Genomic DNA, 19701 nt, shown 5'->3' with positions numbered 1-19701 from the left:
CCACTGACGAGCACTACTGCTCTTACAGATGAGGGGAGATGCTTGGTTGGGTTTTAGGTGGGTTTCCAACGGCAAGAACACATGTATGACAGTTGTATGTGTGTCTTGGCCCATACAGTTGCATTAGTAGACATACAGGCAAATTTCAGTCACATTAGAGAGAGTCCATCTGAGCTATTGACTGGGCTTCACTGATAGTCTGAAAGATATAAGTACATCACTGACAAAATTCATCTTTACTGAAGCAAACATTTGAAATAGATTAGAAGCTGTACACTAATTTCTTGCATCTCTATCAACTATTAGTTGACTGGATACCCAAGCTTAGTTATCTTCACATCCAAGCTGCACCTTTAGTTCCTTTAAATATGAAGCTAGTGGTTTTGTAGCAGAGAGACTGGCATGACAGAGGTAAGAAGCAGCAGAATTTGGTCACCCATCTCTTGGGAGCAGCAACAGCTAGATGCCTGGTCAGCATACACGCATCATGGAGCCGGTCAGAGATGTGTTTTCATTTGCTAAGGAACTTGCAAAGGAGCAGAGATAGGCAGGTACAAGAAAAAGATTTGCTAGTACATTCTGGTGAATGTAGAACAACTATTTCATACAGAGAAGTCAACTATAACAACACAAAAGATTAAAAACAAGATTCAAAGTTAATTCTAGTATAGGTACAGTACAGCTCCCCTTACTTCTGTAATCCTGCGCCTGGAAGATTCTTGCTCTTATGCTCTAACAGCTGATAATGTCAAGCTATCCATGAGCTAATTTGTGCAGTGAGACTAATTATTCACAAAATTCAGAAGATACATTTGCTATAGCTTCGAAGGAAAGAACTCTTAAGAGAAATCATACAAGGGAAGAAAGTTAGACATTTACATTCTGCATTTTATTACTTCATAGTTAAGTCTGAAACTGCAGAGCTCCAGCCTCTGTCATCACTTCTTTCTTGGAGTGCAGTAGGGTCCTTTGGTTTCATTTCCACCATTCAGAGCAGAGCTACCAAAAACCACACAGGATCTTCAGACTGGAAGTTGTGAGCAGAGACAGAGGAAGTTGTTCACAAGGGAAATATTACAAAATAAAAAGCTGGGTCAAAGAGGCTGGCAGAAACTACGTCTACTCATTACACAAGCCCAAAAAGTTAGGATTACTATGGTCCAGCCCTCTTTCTACAGAGAGATAGGAAAGAAGAAAGAGACCCTGCCAGCAGGCACAAAATCCTTGGCTGGAAAGATGAACAGGAATAAAACAGAAAGGGAAAGGCCATCTTTCTGCAGCCAAAATTTTTGAGGGTTTTCATAGCCTCATCAGAGTCTACCTTGAGACAGTGCTTTTCCCTACTTCATACCTTAAGGTACCTAAATACTTTTAGAATCAGTCCCTATGTCACCAGTGACTTTTAAAACACTAGAAGCCAATTTTGTCCTTGCTATAAAAAGAACTCAATCCAATCCTCACCAGCACGAGAGTCAATTTTCTTTTAATTTTTCATGTGTTCATTAAGACTTGAATGATTTCACAAAATTGAGTAGCCATTAAAAAAATAAACAAATGGTCACTTGAACTGCAATAGTGTTTAGAAAAACCTGTATGCACATAAATGTGTAACCAGTATGGGTGGCCATGAAGGAAGGGACAAAAAACCGAACCAACCAGAAAAAAAAAAAAGACTTCTCCTTACTGATCTGCAAAATTTATAGGACACTATATTCAGTAGTTCCTTCGCAAGGCCAGAGCAAATGCTTCCTATCCTCTTGATTATATGAATGAAAATTGATTGGCTTGTGCTTCAGAGAGTAATGAAATACATTCTCTGAACCTTTGATCCCTGAGAAACCCTTTTGTCACACACACTGTTTAGCAGAATGAAGAGAATTACCCAGCACTGCTCATGAGCCATTTTGCTGCAGCACAGCACTGCTAAAGCATATTTTCTTCCTGAGGAAATAATCTGAATATTCCAAAATATTTTTCAACCTGACATTCTTCCTAAAAATCCACTGTCACTTCTCCTTCAAACTGCCAACTGCATACTAAAGATCAGCTTCCAAAAACTTAACTAGGAATTTGTTACAAACTGTGTTCTTGCCAAACACTCTTCTCTGCATAATCCAATTTAGCTTCAGTTTCTTTAACAAGCTGGGAACCTTACATGTTCAGAAGGTATGCCTCATTTACACATAAGCACTTAAATCCAAAGTCTACACCGGTTCCTCTTTCCCCAGTAAAACATGACTGTATTGTTTTACAGCACAAATGAGTTTAAAAAACACCACAGCTGATATTCTTACACAGTCAGAATTGAAGTTACAGAGCCAAAAGTTCACTTCAGATCACCAGGTATGCAGGCCACAGTGCTAACTATGGCCTGATTTTCCTTCACTAAGGTTCAGTTAAAACAAAGGAAAGGCAAATTTCATAAAGTCACAAACATTTCCTTGTCTCCAAAAAAAAAAAAAAAGTACTTTGTTTAAAAAAAAATAAAAATCTAGTCAACTTCATCTTAGGAGTTAGGCATTCTGTTCTCATTCTATTCTGTGGAATCAATGTTGTCTGTAAGTAACTAGTATATTATAAGGGTAGCAGAAACACACGAGCTAAGAGACAATTATGGCACAGAACACATATAAGCTGGACAGAAGAATAAGTGAAAATTGTTGGCACTTCTTGCATCAGGGCAGCACAATTTCAATAAATTAAATAAACCAAGTTCTGGCTTCTTTAATAAAGTTCTTCAGTACCCTGATTACCTAATACTCATTCTATTCACCTGTTTTATAATGAGAACTATACATTTTCTCAGGTATCCAAGCTCCCTGAATGCCTCTATTAGAGAGGTAATTGTATACTGCATGAGTGCTTGCTGTAATCTAGAGTATTTCAACAGTCTTCACTTTTCAAATGTGTTAGGGTACTATAAAGGTAGCTCACTTGGAGCTCCTTGGAGGAATGATAGCTCTAGACAAGAACAGAATACCCACCTTGCATCACCCATGCTATCGTTTATCCACACAACAAAATTTCACAGAACACGTGTGTTTTATGCTGGTGGCTAATAACGTCCCCTAAGGCCTATTCTCAAGTACTGTGCGATAGCTTCAGGGTCTTACTTACATTGGCTCCCCGCTGTGAATGTACTCCCATAAGAGCTCTTCAGACAGGTCAGAAAATTTTACTTTAGTCTCTTCATAGAAATCAGTGACTTCTGTCTCCAGCTGATTATCTACAGAAAGAAGAGGTCTCATTAAAAACAGAAATTGTAGTTTAGGGAGCATAACATTGTTTTATTTTGTATTCACTTGATGTTTTCTCTTGGGGAAAAATTAAAAATACTACACAGATGTATGAAATTACTAATAATGTTCTTTAGGAAGAGTGGACTCATAACTTCTCCAAAAAAGCAAAAGCTTGCATTTTCAACCTCTGCAGTCCTGTCTTGGAGCTAGCAGGTTGCTCTGCCTGTATTGGATGCACTCTTAAATTAACAATGCTTATGCAAAGCTATTTATGGACTGCTAGCATACACATCCAGCACTGAATACAAAGAAGGCTACAAACACCCTTCTAACTTCCTGACTATTGTCAAAGAACTCTTAACAACACATCATAAACAGGTAGCTGTTATAGATGCTCAAATGTGAACATGCAGCTGCATCTGTGCTGCAGAGTCAGATATCCAACAGTCTCATCAGTAACCATCAGTGTTATTTTCATATCAACTCTCAAGAAATAACATGATTATTTCAGACTTCTGTATCTCGAAGTGGTTGAGAGAAGGCCAGAGGTGCAATGAAGTACTGCACACCTGGGTGTGGACCCTGTTGCATGTGATACACTCAATCTGGTATCATTGCAGGGAGAGGCTTTTCCAAAACATGTTCAAAAGGGAACAGCCTTGCACAAATGCGTGTGCACATTACGGATTAATAGTTCTCTCTACCCTTTTCTATAAATACCAAGTCAGCATCTCCTGTTACCACTGTTCTGATAGCAGTACAAATACTTAAGGAGGAGTAAGAAAGATCCACAGTACAGACCAAGGGAAGAATACTAACCAAGTGCTAATGGTGTTAGTGTGGAAAAAGCATTTAATGACCCAGATGAAATAAAAAAATTGCTGCATATGAAGACAGATTACTATATCTTTCAGTACTGATAAAAAACCCCAGTCACCTCAAGATGAAAATTCCACCTGTAACATAAATGTGATGCTTAACAACAGCATTGTAATTATAAACTAAAACTAAAAATGTATTCTAGAGAAATCTTCCATTGATTGCATCACTATGCAGACTTAAGGTATTTTTATTCATCTAAATATGATGTGGCTTAAATTTGTAAACTTCAAATGAGATGTGCTGTCATAGCATCAGTAGTACAACTGTGTGCACTTTTACTTTCTTCCTAGAGTAAACAATTAAAGGCATTATTATTCTTGCTGTATTGCTTACAGGAACCCCTTGATAACATGTTTTATTTCTTTTGCAGCAGCTCTCTTTCTACTGTACTAGCATATTAGTAAAGGTACTGGATCACTGACTTCATTTCTATTACAAGAGTTAAGAGCAATCATTCTAGTAAAGATTAAAATCTAATTTGTCTACAGAAAGACTACATCCAATGAAATTTCAGAGAAATGATCCTTGCAGAAGTTCCAGAATATTAGCACAACTATCAGAGGAAGTCACTCAAATTATATTAATGGTGCAGTTCTCAAAAACCACTTACTATATAAAATTATCTGATAAAGAACATTAATGTATTGCTCCCTACAGTTCATTAACAGTCCGAGGCATTAAACCGTTACTTTACTTATCCCCTAAAAATGGGCTCTAAAGCTTCCCTTATTTACTGAAAAATGAACTAAGTACAGATATGGCAACTGCTTCTATTCATCAGCTAGTGTAAACACAACGCAGGAATAAAGTTAATATGGTCAGATTCTGCTCAGTCCCACAGTTTGTAGTGCCTTACTTGAATTTCGTTTAGAATATTCCCACAGTTTACATTGGTCTTTTAATTATTCCCATAGCTTTCAGAGACAGTATCTGTAGTATCTAGTGTATTTTGTCCTCTTCCTTCCTGTGTGAAAACTGAATACAGTGAGAAGGTTGGCTTCTGTGGGGAGTTTTTAATTTATATATTGATAAGTGAGTAGGAAGCCAATTCAGATCGTATATGAAAAATTTCCATCCTTCTTCACTTGTACAAGTCCTTATGAGAGTAATTTTTAATGAAAATACTGAGTTTTAATAAAATGGCACAGGTACCTTTACTGCTGCAATGTATAATAGCCACTCCCGTGAAAACACTGTGCTCTTTCCCATTCAACCTGTCAGGGAAAAAAAATGTGCATTAAGCAACAGTTTTATGAAATCAGCAATGTGCAATGATGTTCTATGTGATTGTTACTACAGTCTGAGAAACAGATCATTATATTCGTACACCACTTGATGGCTCTGACATTATCTTAAATACTTTTTTTTAGAAAAATTCAATATAAGTGAAAAGACATTGGCAAAACAAAAATATAGTATCAAGAGATTCAGTCATTTCAAGCCTCCAAAATTTCACTTGTACCAATGTCCCCAATTTGGAAAAGTAGTGCACGGTACCAGCTTATTTACTGTACATAGGGAGAAGTGACTATTTCAAATGTATAAGAAAAAGCCAATCAGCATAAACACTACAATTACAGGCATCTTCACTCAAAGCGGGCAATAAATAACTAGGTGATGCAATTCAGACTACAAAAGTGATAGGTACCTACCTTCTGTACTCATTTCATCCAGACTGGCCCCCAAGGATCCCATGGCAAGCCAGAGTAACAGATGCAGAGTGTAGCGGAAGAGCCTATATTCCCTCTTACCCCAGACCCATGTGCTCTCTCCTGTAGTGGCTCCAGCACGCCACACTGTGGCCGATTAATTTTGAGGGCCTTAAATTCATTAATCTAATGTGTAAACAATGGAAGTATAATAAATAGCATGGGAACTTGAATCTTTGAAGAGACTGTTCCTTAGTCTCCTAGAGAATAGCCAGGCCATTATTTGATGTCATCATAAGCATCTCACACTCTTACTATCCCCCACAAGATTCCACATAATTAACTAAGATGAAACAGTGAGTGAAAATTTTAATCTGACCCCTCAGATATATGCAAATATCTATCTTGTCTGCATTTTTTTCCTGTTCATATAGAACAAAATTAAGAGGAGTTTTAAAAAACTAAATTTTAAGTGCATTTCATACCCATGATTAAGAGACTGACCTACTGAACTTAAAAACAACCTGAAACATTTTCATGGGTTAGAAGTTGACTTAGCACTGTAAAAGAAATAAAGAAAAAAAAAAGTACTATTTTTGAACTACTTGAACTTGGCATGATTTCAACTAAAAACAGTTGTGAGAAATCTCTTGACAGACAGACTCCTTTGGGAATCTCCTACTAATAACGTATCTCGTATCACTTTTTTTTTTTTTAAGGCTTTCACTTTTAAGTTAGCAACATGCCACAATGGATCAAAAATTTAGCCTAAGTCATCAATATAAAAAAAATCTAAAATAGACTTACAGAGCAAAACTCCAAAAACTACCAAGGCACTTGTATTCTCTAAGAGACACCTGAGCTACAATGTCAACTGGTGAAACAAGCACTGCACCTTTTCTGTATTCTGGAGGATACATCACATCTCATCCTTCATGAACTAGAGTTATTTAGTTGATGTTTCTTAAAGAGAGTGCTACAAGATAACATTAAGCTTGTAGAGAAACCTATCCTTTAGGAAAAAAAGCAGAAGCCTCGAAGAACACCAGCCCACTGTGCATGAAGAACACTGATGGAAGATTTTTTTCCTCTTCAGATAAACTACAGAATTTAAAGCAATTGTCCATGAACGCATATCACCATGTACTTTCTTGTACAGGCAACACTCTTCCATTAAATGTCAAGCCTCAAACCACTTCTATGATGGTTCTGTCATCTTTCCCATCATGATTTCTCTCCGTAACTCCCCATCTGTACCAGCTGAAGCATCCATATAGTCTTGTGGTAAGTGATTCTGAAAACTAATCCAAGTGAAAACAAAATGGTTCATTATGTCCCTGATCAGCTTTCTAAGATGAAGGGGCTAGAGCAAGCAGGTGTGGGTAATGTAAAAGCAGGTCTAACTTTTTCAGTGGCAGAACTGGCTTACACTATTTAAAAATGATTCGAAAAATCTGCGTCCATGGAGTTCTTCATATACATTAAGGTATCTGTACATCTCCTTTTAAAACAGCTTAATATACACATTTGTGATCTTACTTAAAACTACAGACCTTGACAGCATCCTGTACGCATCTTGCTTATCAACTGGTTTCTCCAGGATCTGCTCATCCACAGTCTAAAACAGAAAGACAGAGTGAGTGTGCTGCTTTTTCTTACTTTTCAGAAACCGAGGTGAGAAATGACATTTAAACCAGGATTTCAGCCAGGGCTTCAAACATGAGTCTACTGCGTAGAGCAAGAAGCACAAATACTTTGGTAGAACAGGTAATTTAGTGTCAAGCACATAATCAGTGCCTCACTCTACCCCCTCCAGTGGCTGCAGCTCTCAAACAGAAGGGTAATTCAACTTCTTCTGCCCTTAAGTGTTTACCGTCTCTGTGGAGATGACAGGTATAGAGTGATACCCCACTACAAGGCACACTGAACAGTTCACATGATCTGGACTTCCTAACAGTTGCCCAAGAACAGAATTTCCATTACATACCAGAGGATGCAAGGCAATACTTATGCAATACTAGTGTCTCTGCAAAAACAGCAGTAAGGCTTCTAGCACTCAAGATACCAAAAATTGCCTTGTTGGGAAAAAAAGCCCTAAAACCCACACCTGCAAAACTCGAAGGATGCATCATATTGCAAGTATAAGTTCTCAGTGAACACAGCTTTCAAACTTCAACTTTAAACCTAAAGATACAAGCATTTTCTACACTTGCCATAAATTAAAACGTTAAACCACAGAAGACTTCTTACCACAATAGTGTCTGCTCCTATGACAACATCAGGTGTTCTCAGGTGTTTCTGCAAAGGCATAAAGAAAAAAGATACTTCTCAAAAGAGGTAAAAAGAACAAAACCTTTTAAAACTTAAGGTAAGAAAATGTAAGTCTGCTGGTTTACTGGTAGGGCTCTGCACTGACCTGAAAACAAGACACTGTTTCTCTTTTTGCACTGTTTATAAAACAGTAATCATTTATATCACCATAAAAGTGAGGAAAAAAGGAGGCTTGAACAGACCATTCTCAGGTCATGACTTTGCCCCAATATGTTAAACAAATGCATCCAGGAAAGAAGTAACTTTATTCTCAAAAGTCAACCTTCAAGGTAGTAGACAGAATTCCTTTAAGGTGCCCAGAGTATGGAAGCCAAGGAGTTCAGCCCTCCAGGATCATTTTTCCATGCCAGGTTTTGCTGAAAAAAACCCCAAGCTTTCTTTAGCTATACTTTCCTTCTCTCCCTCTTAAAAGTGAGGGCATACAGTCCATTTGGAGAATTGAGAGATAGGGATATATAAAGATTCCTTGTAGCTTTTTATTGGCTTTAAACTGTAATCTGTCCTTATAGCTGAGTTTTGATTTACTTGCATGTTATGAGGTACACAGCTATTATTTAACATAGCAAGGCAGGAAACTTGTCTGTAACTGTGATCATTATATTGAAAAGTTTGTAGGGAAGCAATTCTTCTACAGAAAGGCTGTTGACATGCTTTAAATAGTAGAACTAATTCCAGACATTAAAAAAATTCCTGTATAGAGAAGCATTTTGAAATCCACTGATCTAGTATTATTGCCAGCATAGTGTTTTGCAATGAAAGCCCATTGTAAGTCAGTAAGGTTAGGTTTAAAATTCACTCTCCTAATGTCATACCATTCTCTTGAAAAGGAGCTGACAGAAACCTGGATAACGATTTACATTAGGGATCATGCAATATTTGCTTTTAAGAGTGGTGACATCTGGCAACACTGTTGGTTTAAAGTGTTCGACATTCCTTTTCTGCCATCGGTATAGGTTCAACAAACATACTCCTCTCTTACTCTGCATTAGTAAGAAATTATTATGGTACATTTTGTGGGATCTAATCAGCTAGACTTTGAAATAGGTTCTGGTAGAGAACAGCTGTATGTGCTCAAACAGTGATCACAACCAAGGGCAGAAGTCAAATATGTCACTGACAGTATAAGTTCTATCACTGGTTTTGACAATATTCAGGACACAAAATGGATGCCCTGACTAGGGAACCTGAAATCGTGTCAGCTTCTCCCTTCTTAAAATGAAACTATTACTTTGTTCAGAATGCTTTAAAACGAATGTATGTCTTCTTTTTCTGCTTTCCTCCAGCATCTCTATACTGACAAATTCTGAGCTATTCTCATCACAACTGTTCAGCTGAACGACTGTCCAATGAAAGCTACAGCAAAGCACTGGATTCACACTGGTGTGTTTTTCGGTAAGAGTCTGCCTCCACAGCCAACAAATACCTGGAACAAACAACTGTCCAGCCACACACCTCACTGCTGGAAAGAACTACCAAGTATATATCCCAAGTAAGAGTAGGAGTATCTCTTCTGACAAGAGATGCAGGCCACTTCTGTTTGTGGAAAGCCCAAACTGCAGGCACGAGACCTTCTTTTGATTAGGTGAGTTAATTTTGGGAAGCTATCTTCCACAAATGACAGAAAAAATCCATTTGCCTTCAGTGGGGAAAATGCACTCAAGAGACCACCTAAGAAGTACATGCAAAGTAAGTCACAGTAACAAGCACCACTTAAAGACAAAAATCTCATTGCCGAAATAGCTAGTAACTTACTACATGCATTCTGTTTGCTACTTCAAGAGCCTTCTGTTTTGCTGTTTCCACAGCATACTCGTAAGGGGCTGCAAAAGATGACTTTTCAAGTGTCTCCTTAAACCAGGATGGAACCACCTCAAAACGCAGGCCCTGTAACAAAGAAAAGCAATGAAGTCAGTCTGATCTTGTTATTAAAGGTTGTGCCCAAGACATTAAGCAAATGACAAACTTGATTTTTGCCCTTTCCACTTTAACATCCCTCCCCCCAAAACATACAGGGGCAAAACCAGTGCTTCCATTACAGTGTTTGGTGCATGCATATCATTTGCAAGCAGTCCAAAACAAAAAGCCCAATCAGAACTTTTAAACTGGTGAGCTTACTTGGTTTTATCCTTATTAGAACCTAACTGCATTAGTAATTTCATCTTTCTTCAAAATCTAAGAGTATAAAAGTTATGCACTTCATAAACAGAATATTCTACCACTGGATGTTTTTTATTAAATTCATGCACTTGTGCATGAAATAATACACATTCTTACAGGACTGTACCACCCACACTTTGTGTCATACACGTGATAAACAGAAAACAAGAAGAGACAGTTTCTGTATGGTTTTGTCAAAACAAATCTATTCTTCCTACTTCTTGCCTCTAGGTTATACCTGTAAATTTACTACACCCAGCAGACACATTATGTTTCTAATAACTTAGTGCATACTTGAACCGTGCTGCTTCTACACATCTCTGTATTTTGAAAAGAATATACTTTCTCCCATTTAAATTCAACTTCTCTCATGAAGAATAGTAACACTAAACAATCCAAATTAGATGCACTACAATACTCAAGTGCCACTCAAAAGCCTCCTGCAGCTGCCCAGTGAGGTGGACATGTTCCTCCACAGGGGTTGAAAAGTCTGAATGACAGGCTACAACTTCCTTTGTGCTCCACAAGTGCTTTACAGAAAGAAGACAGCTACCTTATTCCCCCTGCCCCGCCCCCCCCCGGTCATACTATTAATCCCAATGTTTTCATGCGTTTCAAAAACTTAAGTCAAATTTTCATAAATTTTGGTATTAAGTATCTAAAGAAAGGGCAATGGGAGTACATTTTTAATTACTTCAGTCTGTTGCAAGACCTTCCAAACTTTTCTATTATACACCACAAGTAATTATGTCAGCATTTCTCAGCCTGAGCAAATCTTTTATTTGTTTGATTACACCACCTTCCTGTCAGCAGGATACTTTAATCCACTCGCATATTAACCCGATCATAAGCAGAACTGGCGCACGATTACTTGCTGACAGAGGAAACCTCACCAAGAACTGTGATTAAAAAAATTGTATTTCCACGTAAACCGGCGTGCAGCTCCGGGGACCGAAAGGCGACGGCCGCCGCCCGCCCGCGCGGTTCGAAGCCGCGAAGGCCTGCGGGCCCGCACGCCGCTGCCCGAGGGGGCGGGAACCCGGCGGCGGCGCCGCCGCCATCGCTCCCAGACGGAACAAACGCAGCTGCTGCTGGAGACACGGCTCGGGCCGGTTCCCCCCGTGCCACCAGCCCCCGGGAGCTGACGGGCGGGAGGGCCGGGGGACGGGCCCCGCAGGCCCGGCACTAGGCCGCCGCTGCCCGCGCATCCCGGGCCGGGGAGCCCGAGGGCAGCGCCGGCGGCCTCCTCCCCTGCCCGGGCGAGGCGAGCGGCCGCCCGCCCTCGCTCACTCACTCACCACGTTGGTGAGGATCTCCTGCCGGCGCGGCGAGGCGCTGGCCAGCACCACCCTCTTGCTGACCAGCTTCCCCAGCACCGGGTTCAACACCATGGCGGCGGCAGCACCCGCCGCGCCGCGGCCTCCCGCTCCGCGCAGAGCGGGGGTGAGGGGGGCGGCGGCCTTATACGGCGCCGGGGCCGCGGGGCGGAGCCGGGCCGGGACCGTCCCAGCGAGCCGCGGGAGCCGGGCGGGTGGCCCTCGGGGCCGGGCCGGACCGGGCTGGGGGCTCGGCCGACCCTGCGGCCCAGCCTCGGTCTCTGGGCGCTGGCGGCCCCGCGGGAGAGGGCCCGCGCCGCCCGTGGGCCCCGCGTGTGGGGCAGGGCGACTTCGTGGGAGGTCGGAGCTCTGCCGGCGGCGAGCTGCTCACCGGCTAACGGCAGGCTGGTGGGGAGGGGTGGGCATCACTGGGCGTGTCGCGACACGGGAGCCACGTTTAACAACCCCGCCTTCCCCGCTCCAGTAATTCCGGAATGAAGTGCTTGGCAAAGAGGCGATACCATTCTTTCTTTTCGGTCCGAAGGAACTGTTATCATCATCTGATCGGATGCAAATCTGAGCTATCCCCTATTTGATCTTTTAAGCGAGTAGAAAAAGTTCAGGATAATAACTCAGATTTATTCCCAATAGCTTGCAAATAGTGTGATGGTATGTGTTTCCTCAGTTGACTAGTAAGAAAGTGGAATCTGTACTCTAGCATTAAAAATGATATCCTGTTATTAACATAGAATTTGCATTGAATAAGTGCGTCTGTTGACATCTATCTCATGGACCGTCTGCCTCATGGGTTGTGTTAGGGGTTGCGGATCTGCCAGCCCAAGGGAGACTGGGCTGCTGAAGAGTCGTGCTCCCAGGGGCTGCCAGCAGCCAGGCTGGCCGTGAGTTGCCAGCAGCTGAGCGTGAGTTGCCAGCGGCTGAGCATGAGTTGCCAGCAGGCACACGCACACACGCTATACGTGTACATGGGTGCATGGCAAACACATGGAGCAACACGGGCCAGCACGCTCCGCGCTCACACAGACACAAACGGCACCAAAGGTCTCTTCCTGTTCCCCTCGCTGGCTGATCAGGATGAAGGCCTGTTAGTGGAATATATATATATATGTGTATACACACACATACCTACCTACCTACATGCAGTATGGACCCCTCCAGGAGCAGACCTTAGACAGGGCTCCTGTGGCACGAGGAGGGGCTGGGGCAGGGGGCTCTTCTTGCCCGGTGGGGCTGCTGGGGCTCCCCCACCCTCAGGCCTCCTGCTCCTGTCACAGTGCACAGGGATTAGCCTTTTGTCCCCATAACCTAACAGGCTGTACATTATCCTAAGTATCAGGATTTAAATTTTGAAATTAGATTTTTTTATGGGTGGCAGTGACCTGAGAACAGAATTGAAAATTTATTTTGAAAGATATTTTTACTCAAATAATTAAAAATTACTGAGAACCTAAGGAAATTATACTGAATTGAAAATGGAAATAAAATGCTTAAATTAAGTACAACTGTGAATGTAGTCAGCTGTCCTCTGCAAATCCGTAATACTGGAAATATTTCTGGGATAGCTGAAGAGCCAACTAGGAAAAAAGGGCCTGTGTGAAACAAAGGAATAGTCTGTGCTTGTTGTAGAGCTTGGTGGAACATTGCCCTTTTTTCAGGCCTGTGAACTGTGACACTGCTCCTTGCAAGCAAGGAGGCTTGGAAGATACTACAGAAATGGAAATCAGGACAACTTTCATATGATACTAATGTATTTTTTGACTAAATAAAAGGACAAGGATCTCATCAAGTGACAGAAACACATGTTTCCTGGCATACATAGGACAAAGATGGGGAGTTACTCCTCTTGGAAAAAAGTTACATCCCTCCCCTGATGCTTGCAAGTTTAACATAATTGTAAATCCTAATATGTGTACATCTTCAATGTGACTGCCATACTAACCAAAGAATAGGAAATTGCAATTGTATGGATGATCCTAGCATTTGGGTCACATTTCTTATCCAGAGTCATCTTTCTATACTATGCCTTGCTTTCTGTGGGATCTAAGCAAGCCTGATAAACTAAATTCAGATGCTCCAGAGGAGTAAGACAATAATGCAAAGTTTTCCATCTCAAATCAACAGGCCTGATTTTCTTCATTTTCTCATTTTATTCAGTCTTCCACTATAGTTTCACTGGCATAGAAATGAAGCAATGGAGTTGTGACTCCAACCCAACATGTGCATAGGTATAAAGAACAGACTTGACAAGACAGAACACCTTCTGCTCTTGTGTGACAGACAATAATGGAACACAGATCTGTCTCCAGTCACCTGTAGAGCCTGTAGAGATGCGTGCAACATAACTCATCTTTCTTACGTGTGGCATCCCATTAACTTAAAAGTATGACAGGCATGACTTGCCTCCCTTAGCTGAATTCTGCTTGCATACCGCTCCTCTCATTTGCACAACAGACTTTTTGAAGGTTAAATAAATAAATAAATAAAAGAAATATGTGGAATTTCTATAGATTCTTTTCCGTGAAAGTTCAGACAATGTCCAATAATGGAGATTGCTAAAAGATTTTTTTTATGTGAAAAAAATGAGATGTGGCTTTCTGATTATTATTTTTAAGGAGTGGTAATTACTAAATTTGTTATTCTGATAAACTTACATGACAGAGTGATTTAGTTTATTTAAAAGACAAGACCATGAAGCTGTTGAAATACATGTTTTCATTTACCTTTATGTTATTTATGCTAGTCTGAATGCAAAGAACCTTATGAGAAAAGCTAAACCACATCACATAAGCTACAGCTGGAGAGGTTTGACAAGAAATCATTGTTAACTGCTCCACAGCAGCCCTGCAAGAGTCAGGCAGAACAAGTGTGAGGCTGCAGCGAGCTGACCGAGGTGAAGATCAATGACACCAGCAGTTATCAGAAAAGTTTCTGTCTTGGCTGACTGTGCTAGTCAAAGATTAGCTTGTCCAAGGTTGGTTATGAAACTGTTGACTTTTTCAAATATCCAAGGTATTTTGAACAAAAGCAAAACAGCAGTTAAGAGCTCTGAACTGCAGAGACCTTTCTTTGATATTTTTGTTCTGGACTTCTCTGCTTTTCTGTCTAGGTATTTACACTATGGCCACCACAGTCATACCTTCAAACAGGTGAAGAACACTATGATAACCAAATTTTTCTGCCTACTTTTATGTATATCGCAATGAGTGTATGGATTTCAACCTGGATGCATTATTTGGCTGAGTCACCTGTGCAAGCACAAGATCAACTTGTTTGGGGAACAATGCATTTCCATTGTGAAGATTAGCGAATCCTAGGGACATTGCTATGAAGGGAATGAACGTTTCACCTTTCACAAGGCAGCTTGGCTTTTCTAGGATAACCTCATTAATTCCAAGAACTCAGACTTGTGTTTTTCAAGGAGCCTCTTTCTGCCATTGAAATCCTTGCCATAGTCCAGTGTGTCTGCACAGTTCATGAAGTAGTTAATAACTCGTTTCTATTACTATACAGAAAAGAACATTAGTGATTTAAAGATGGATTCTGTTTCACCAGCTAATCATCAGGAGCTCTTCTCTGTTTAAAAACATCATTCTGTCATTTAACATTACCTGTGCTATGTTTTATCTTTTCAAGTACAACTGGTATTTAGCTACTGGTCTTCTGAGCAAAGAGTTACATGCTTCACTCTGTCTCTTTGATCTGTTAAAATTGCTTTACATGCTCAACTAGATTTGTGGGTTATAAAGGGGTATTCTAGATTTTTTTAATAAATTCAGATCCTTGCAAGGTGTATAACACAGAAGTATAGGTTGGGTCTGAAATTGCCTTGTCTTTGCTTCATGCAGAGTACCCCTGAAGTTTTACTGGACTTTCAAGAGCCATTTTACCAGACTCAGGGAGTACTTTCAGAATGGGCACCATAGACTTCTTTCACCAGTCTTACTGTTTAGCTCTGTGTTCCCATAGTCCATTTTTAAGAACCCCTATCAATTCAGTTTTCTTCAGCACAGGTCTAAATGCTCCTTCTTCCTCTTCTGTCCAACTTAGAAGGCCTGCTATAGCTCAGTGTGTCAACAGGATCACATCCCATAATTTCCTTTGTATTTGAAGTAGAGTGATGTTACAAGCATATAGAGGTATTTTGGGACCACAGGAAGTCAGATTAAATAAGATTTTAAGTTAAATATGTGGGCTGTATAGTATGTAATGTCCCTGTAAGTGTTTTTACATATACTTAATCTGAATGTTTATCTCACATAGTTATCAAATGACATTATACTTTGCCTGTGAGGAAACTTCGTAACTGCTGAGGAAATGCAGTATATCTAGTACCAGAGGAATATCAGACTGTCTCTCCATGTCCATCTCATGGGACAAGGAGAAGCAGCTACATCAAATGTGGGTGTAGCAGTGCCCAGGAGGAGAACGTGGCCATTCAGAAGCACCTTTTACCAACACAGAAATCATTATCCAAGCCCTGGTGAAGCATCCTTAGCCAGCATGTTTAAATAGTGTAAAGAGTTTTCTTCCAAGAATAATTAAAGAAAGGATGTCAGGGATTCAGACTAACCGCTTTGCTTTTGGCCTCTGCCACAGAGAAGTTATTGCAAAGTGGAGAAGCCTAGAGCCTTGAAAAAAAAATCTCACTGTGAACACAACTAAATCCTAGTGAGAGGAGCACAGAATGACAGGTTTTGTCCCTGTGTTGTCCAAGAGGATGAGCTGCCAGGTCCACAGCAGCAACACGGGGCAGAGGAAAGGATTGGGTCCTTCCTGCTGGTTTCCACTCGATATCAAATGTGTGCTATAGCCCCTTCCAGGATGGAATGGTGTGCTGCAGGCACATCCCAGTTTACATGATACATAAGCAGCATCACAGTTACATATGCTTCCAGCACTGTCTTTCCCAGCTGTTGCTACAGCCCAGTCCCTGCCGCTGAAAACAACCTCTGATCTGCAGCTTGCTTTCTCTGTGCTGTTAGCTTGAGGCCAAGAATCAGCCCCAGAGAAGAATGGGCAGTGTCTAACAACCTGTAATCACTGGGCCAGGAGGGTAAGTGTTTGCTGACAACATCCCTAGTTATCTGTGCGGTTGTGTGTTTGAGGGTCACAGGATTATATTGAATCCCCAAGCCTCTCTTAAAGTCACATGGCTGGCTTGGGCTGCACAGGTAGTTTCACCTCTGATCTCAGCATTGCGCCCCTCTCACTCCTGTTAACACTTACATAATCCCTAGAGGAAAATAAATAGTGTATCAGACTGTAAAGATGACTGTTCCTGAATTGTTTATATTTGAAAAGCACGTAAACATGTTCATAAAATATTGTCAGAAAATGTGTGTGTGTGGGTACCTAATGTGTATATTATATATACAACATGTGCATGCTATATATGTGTGTGTATTTATATGAAACACACGTACACATATGTAATGTAAAATACAAATATATATTTGCCTAAATATGAAAAACAATTCTTCCTTCTACTTGTACAGTATAATGATTACTGCAAAGACAAAGGTATAAAGTTTGGGAAAAATGAAGATGAGATGCAGAGAAAAGAAGGTTTATTGCCTCAGTTGGAATCCCAGCTCTTCCAGAAAATTACTTCAGAGGCTCCAAGGTCAAGAACATTTGTGGAGCTCTTAAGAATATGTTTATTATTTAAATCTCCACAAGAGGGCAGTGCATACTATATTTTTTCTATTTTTAACTTTCAAATAGCTCTAGAGCTCTGTAACTTTTAAGGACTAAAGACCATGCACTGCAAACACTCAAAGTCCTAGTTTTAAGTATAAGGATTACTTAATATAACTGGGTGTGCATGCATATGTGTACATACAGGGACAATGAGAGCTAATGTTAATGTCAATAGGTCATCAATCTAGCAATATCTTGAAAGAGATGCATGGAGATTGGAGCTATTAAAGTGACATCATAAACACATTACTAGGTGCTAAGATATGTTTCTAACAGAGCTTAAGGCCCCTCCAGCAAATTTGTATGGTTGTAAGAACAGAAATAATTCCACCCTGTAACACAAATACCTTTACTGAATATGAAAATAAAAACTTAAATATTGTCAGATTAATGGCTTTATTGATCAGATTTATCAATTGAAGAAAAGTTATCCGCTGTATTTTATTTTATTTTTGTACTCCTTTCAAGGTTTAGTTTTAGGAGCAATATGGGAACACTTGCCTTGTTAAAAAAAGTTCAAATATATGGACATTTTAGGTGAAAGTGTACATTATTATAGTATATTATTCATCAGAATGGGGTGAGATACTGATGCATTCTGCATGTACTATGGAATGCAGGGTGAAATAGGGAAAGGAAAAATGTCAGTCTGTGGATAATAATGAGGAACTGGGGAAACCAAACCATCAGTGTTGCAGTGCTGAAACTTTTTGAAGGAGAAAAAGCCATTGTACCTCCATAAAGAGTTTCTAATTGAGAAGGTGGACAGACTCTTTGTAGAGGTAAATGATGGGAAGAGGCTTCCAGTCATTTAACTTATATTTTTTCCTTTATTTTCTGAGTTTGGGGAGGTGAGAAAGACCTGCAGACTATGTAAGTGTTTGCTGAGGTCCCCAGGAATATTATTTCCCAGGTCATGAGCCTATATCAGATGAACAGACTGCTGTTACAAGCATGAAGATGGCAAAACCTGAAGACAGCTGTCAAGAAGAAGGGGGTAGCAGTCCTGGGATACCAACATTGCTTTTGTGGTGTGGGTCTGTGGTAACACAGAAATCTATCAACAACTGAATGTCTGAATGCAACCAATAGCCAAAGCAGCTATCATGTAGGTTTTGGAAATGGAGGAGGCAGTCAACATGAATGCTGCCAAGCAGTAAGATGCTTAGAGCAATATTGAATATCTACATTTGATCAGATAAGTTGCACCTTTTGTGCCTGGCAAGCCCACATTTCCAGAGATCTGAGTCCCTGTGTGAGATGTTTGCTCGGTATCTAGGTAATGGTTTATTTGTCTGTTAATCACATTCCTTTCCTTACAGCAAAGATCTGGAGATTTGCTGCTGCTTCCAGCTTTCATGCTGAAAGGGCTCCATGTTTCTAAGATGAAACTGGCTGTTTATGAAGAAAACTATTTACAGACATTCTCTAACTGCCGATGGCCTCTTGCAGAGACTAACTTTCTGGATCTTTTTCCAAACTCTCACTGTATTTCTCTGCCCAGCTGCCACAAAGGTTACTTCTTCAACCCTTCTGCCATCTCTAGCTTGAATCTGTGTATACCTGCCTTAAGTCTCTTGTCCTTTCTCCTTTGACAAGGCTGCTCAGGTATACAAGCAGAAGAGCCAAACCTTTATGTTTCCTCAGATTTAAGCCACTCAGCAAAACATTTCCCCATTTTTCTGGTACCTCACCATATCCAACAACAGCAGTAAAGGGTGTGGAAGATACCGGGATAAGCTTCAAAGGACAATTAGCCTTGGTAGCTCCCAGCAGGACAACATGCGCACTTTACTTTCTGCATCTGAGTAATTGTGGCATGCCAGAGGCAGGTCATGTGGGCAGTGGTGCAGAAACTGGGAAAGAGAACCTGTCCCAGTGCTGAAAATTTCTTCAGAATGAAAAGAGAAAGACTGACTGCAGGACATTATCATGAGCCAAGACAGTCAAGCAGGGGGTTGAGGTATTTATTTATGCTAAACACTAGAAAGGTATTCTGTCTGGCACCTCTGAACTTCTTGTTTTATAATTAAAGAGGCGTGAGAATCTCCTCCTTTGATAACATATTTCAGCTGTTTAGACTTTAAGGAAAAATACTAGAAGTCATAAGACTTGCAACCAAGTCATGAAAGACCAGGATTTCAGTAGGAGTCCAGACTTCAGACAGGCAGGGTTTTTTTGTCAAATAAAAAAGCAAGCATTAAAAAGATATTTCAACTTAGCCTTATGCTCTACTCTATTATGTGCTCCATAATTGCACTTCATAGGTTTGACAAGAGAACACTTACTTGCAAAAATTTAATCCAGAATTAATCTATATATATCAAGATGAATAGCATGATTGAAATTTTGTTCTCAATAACTCCTTTTAAGAGTATGAACTGCAGCATAAATGAGGAAAGACAGCAC

The 19701-nt window shown here is 40.5% G+C and overlaps 1 protein-coding gene across 3 annotated transcripts in view; it reads right to left on the bottom strand.

Moving 5' to 3' along the window:
* The window catches only part of ASMTL (acetylserotonin O-methyltransferase like), a 32049-nt gene extending 20342 nt beyond the window's left edge, over nucleotides 1-11707 (bottom strand). For all 3 annotated transcript variants that reach the window (XM_074814943.1, XM_074814944.1, XM_074814942.1), the window contains exons 1-6: nucleotides 11557-11707; nucleotides 9854-9985; nucleotides 8021-8068; nucleotides 7324-7388; nucleotides 5274-5335; nucleotides 3118-3226 (exon numbers count right to left, since the gene is read on the bottom strand). In XM_074814943.1, coding sequence (XP_074671044.1) covers nucleotides 3118-3226; nucleotides 5274-5335; nucleotides 7324-7388; nucleotides 8021-8068; nucleotides 9854-9985; nucleotides 11557-11649 — 509 coding nt within the window. In that variant the 5' untranslated portion in view covers nucleotides 11650-11707. The remainder of the gene's footprint in view (nucleotides 1-3117; nucleotides 3227-5273; nucleotides 5336-7323; nucleotides 7389-8020; nucleotides 8069-9853; nucleotides 9986-11556) is intronic.
* Between the last annotated feature and the right edge of the window lie 7994 nt (nucleotides 11708-19701).

Source organism: Strix aluco, chromosome 2, assembly GCF_031877795.1.
Source record: "Strix aluco isolate bStrAlu1 chromosome 2, bStrAlu1.hap1, whole genome shotgun sequence".
In the NCBI taxonomy this organism is placed as follows: domain Eukaryota; kingdom Metazoa; phylum Chordata; class Aves; order Strigiformes; family Strigidae; genus Strix; species Strix aluco.
The sequence above is the reverse complement of the archived record's forward strand: the minus strand, read 5'-3'. Positions and strand labels throughout refer to the sequence as shown.